The sequence below is a fragment of the Triticum dicoccoides genome, chromosome 5A, assembly GCF_002162155.2.
Source record: "Triticum dicoccoides isolate Atlit2015 ecotype Zavitan chromosome 5A, WEW_v2.0, whole genome shotgun sequence".
In the NCBI taxonomy this organism is placed as follows: Eukaryota; Viridiplantae; Streptophyta; class Magnoliopsida; order Poales; family Poaceae; genus Triticum; species Triticum dicoccoides.
The window spans coordinates 383,504,260-383,506,512 of NC_041388.1; the positions used below are offsets into that span (position 1 = coordinate 383,504,260).

General features: G+C 46.5%; 1 protein-coding gene across 2 annotated transcripts; it reads left to right on the top strand.

Annotated features, from left to right (window-relative positions):
- Positions 1 to 278: 278 nt before the first annotated feature.
- On the top strand, positions 279 to 1,696 carry LOC119301662. 2 transcript variants are annotated; one of them, XR_005147139.1, is made up of 4 exons: positions 279 to 645; positions 789 to 982; positions 1,120 to 1,400; positions 1,503 to 1,696. XR_005147139.1 is itself a non-coding variant. In XM_037578657.1 (3 exons), the coding sequence occupies exons 1-3, from the start codon at positions 540 to 542 to the stop codon at positions 1,135 to 1,137; spliced, it is 318 nt and encodes a 105-aa protein (XP_037434554.1). In that variant the 5' UTR covers positions 282 to 539; the 3' UTR covers positions 1,138 to 1,696. The 2 variants fall into 2 exon arrangements, 1 of the variants encoding a protein (XP_037434554.1); XM_037578657.1 differs by having other exon boundaries at positions 282 to 645; positions 1,120 to 1,696.
- The last annotated feature ends 557 nt before the right edge of the window (positions 1,697 to 2,253 follow it).

The window sequence follows — 2,253 nt, forward strand, 5'->3', positions numbered from 1 at the left end:
CGATTTCACCGCAATAGAATTTTTTACAGTGCTGTCAAAGCCATAGCCGTTGGCCGCCATCCTGGCTCAACTGCGTCGTGCGTGCGTTCTGGTTCGCACGATTTCACCGCAATAGGATTTTTTACAGTGCTGTCAAAGCCATAGCCGTTGGTTATTTATGACTTTTTTCTTTCGTTTTATTGCATGACGGGTGGACCTCAAATGTCCCTGGGCCCAGCATTCTCGTGTGCCATGTGTGCGTTCTGGGTGAGAAAAAAGGGAGACGTGGGTATGGATCGTGCTGGTGGTGAAAACCTAGCAGCCAATCCCTCTGTTTCTCGAGCCTCGCCCCCCTCCCCTGCACCTCGAATGCGCCGCCTCCTTCCCTCCCTCTCCCCTGCACCTCGAATGCGCCGCCTCCTTCCCTCCCCTTCGCTTCTTTCTAAGGCGGCGGTAGCCTACAGGCAAAGGGCAACGGCGACGACACTCGATTTGATCTGCATGAGAAAGAGAAGAAGATAGGGAGAGAGATAACGGAGGAGAGGAGGGAGAAAGAGGAGATGGAGGTGCCGCGGCGGATGGGAGAGGGTCACCGGAAGGAGCGCCGCTGGCTCGTCATCATCACGCTGGAGGAGAGATGCCTCTGTACATCCCTCACACCAGCAGGTTCCTCCTTCTTCCGTCCTTCTGCTCCCCTCTGGCGCCGCCGCCCTTCCCTTCCTCTATCTCCGCCCCTCCAGCGAGCCCCTCCTCTTCCCTGCCTCGCCGGCTTCATTCTCTGTCGCTCTACTCATTGGCCGTCGCTCCAGGTCGCCGAGGAGGATCTGCCACCGGATCCGCGCAGTTGAGGGTGAGGAGGATGGAGGTGAAGGAAGCAGCAGCAAGGATGGTGGCTGCTGATGGGGGAGGGGGCGACGTCGCGCTTCTCGCCACCTCCACGTCCTCGTCGCCCAGTAGTCCTTTGCTCCTTGTCTTGCAACTCCAGCGACAACAGTTCGTCTCGGTGATCCTTCTGCTCCTCCCGCTTCTCTCCTTCCATACTAAATAGCTCACCAAATTAGTCTGAACATAGCAAGGTAAAAAAAAAGGGCATACATTCTCATTTTTCTTCACTGTATTTTTTCTTGTTCATACCTGCAGAAAAAATGGTGGCAGTGATGATTGATTTAAGTATCATGTTTGCTTATATGGAAATAGGGGATTTACTTCCGATGATGTGGCTAGTGGTGGTCTTCTCTTCACTCTCGTGTTTCATAAATTTTCCCCTTGGACACCCACTTATCTGAAATATGTGTCTTACCAATTTGATGCTGGTTCACCTGCAGGTTCAGTGAGTAGGGAACATGTATAATGACTACTGTTGATCTTTGTATTGCGAGACAATGCTTTCCAGCTTGATGAGATATGGTCATTCTTAAAAGGTACTCCCTCCGTTCGGAATTACTTGTCTCGGAAATGGATGTATCTAGAACTAAAATATGTTTAGATACATCCATTTCTGCGACAAGTAATTCCGAACGGAGGGAGTAGATCTATTACATATTGATTGAAAATGGTGTAGGTGTGCTCTTCTGTGACCACCTGATGTGATGTGATGTTTACTTTATTTTATTTTTCATTGCAAAGTTATTGTATATAGGATAAGGAAGAACTTTTGGAGACTCTAATGTTTATATTACTTCCCATTGTGTTGTTTTGTTTGAGGCTACTACATGCAGATATAGTGAACTCGCTGGTTTTTGTTGAACTCAAAATTGTAAACAAATACACTAAAATATGCTTGCATTGATAACTGTGTTTACTGTTGGATTTCTATTGCACAAAAGGAAGAAATGTGTTGTCAGGTAAAATCATGGCTTGGCCCGGCGGTGACCATGTTAGTCTGCTTAGTGTTCCTACTATCTACACTCCATGGAATACAAGCCCATTTTTAAACCGGTCCAGAAGTAATGACAAAATTGTAGGCACCGCAAATAATATCTTTGCATATTGCTCGACTCCTTTCTTCGAATTTTCTGACAGTTGTGTGTCACTGCACTTAATGTCCACACCTACTGCAAATCTTTATTACTTCTTATTCCTTTTATCTCCTTCTTTTATTAGATGAATTTAGGTCTGATAGGCTTCTCTTTTCCTATGTTTGCATTTAGTTAACTTGTCATATACAAATGCTGGAATTAGTTACAGAACTGCAGTCTGAAAGATGAAGGATAGCATGCTATCCAAGTTTTGTTGTCGAAGGGGATCATTGCTCATGACTCCACTGTAGCATAA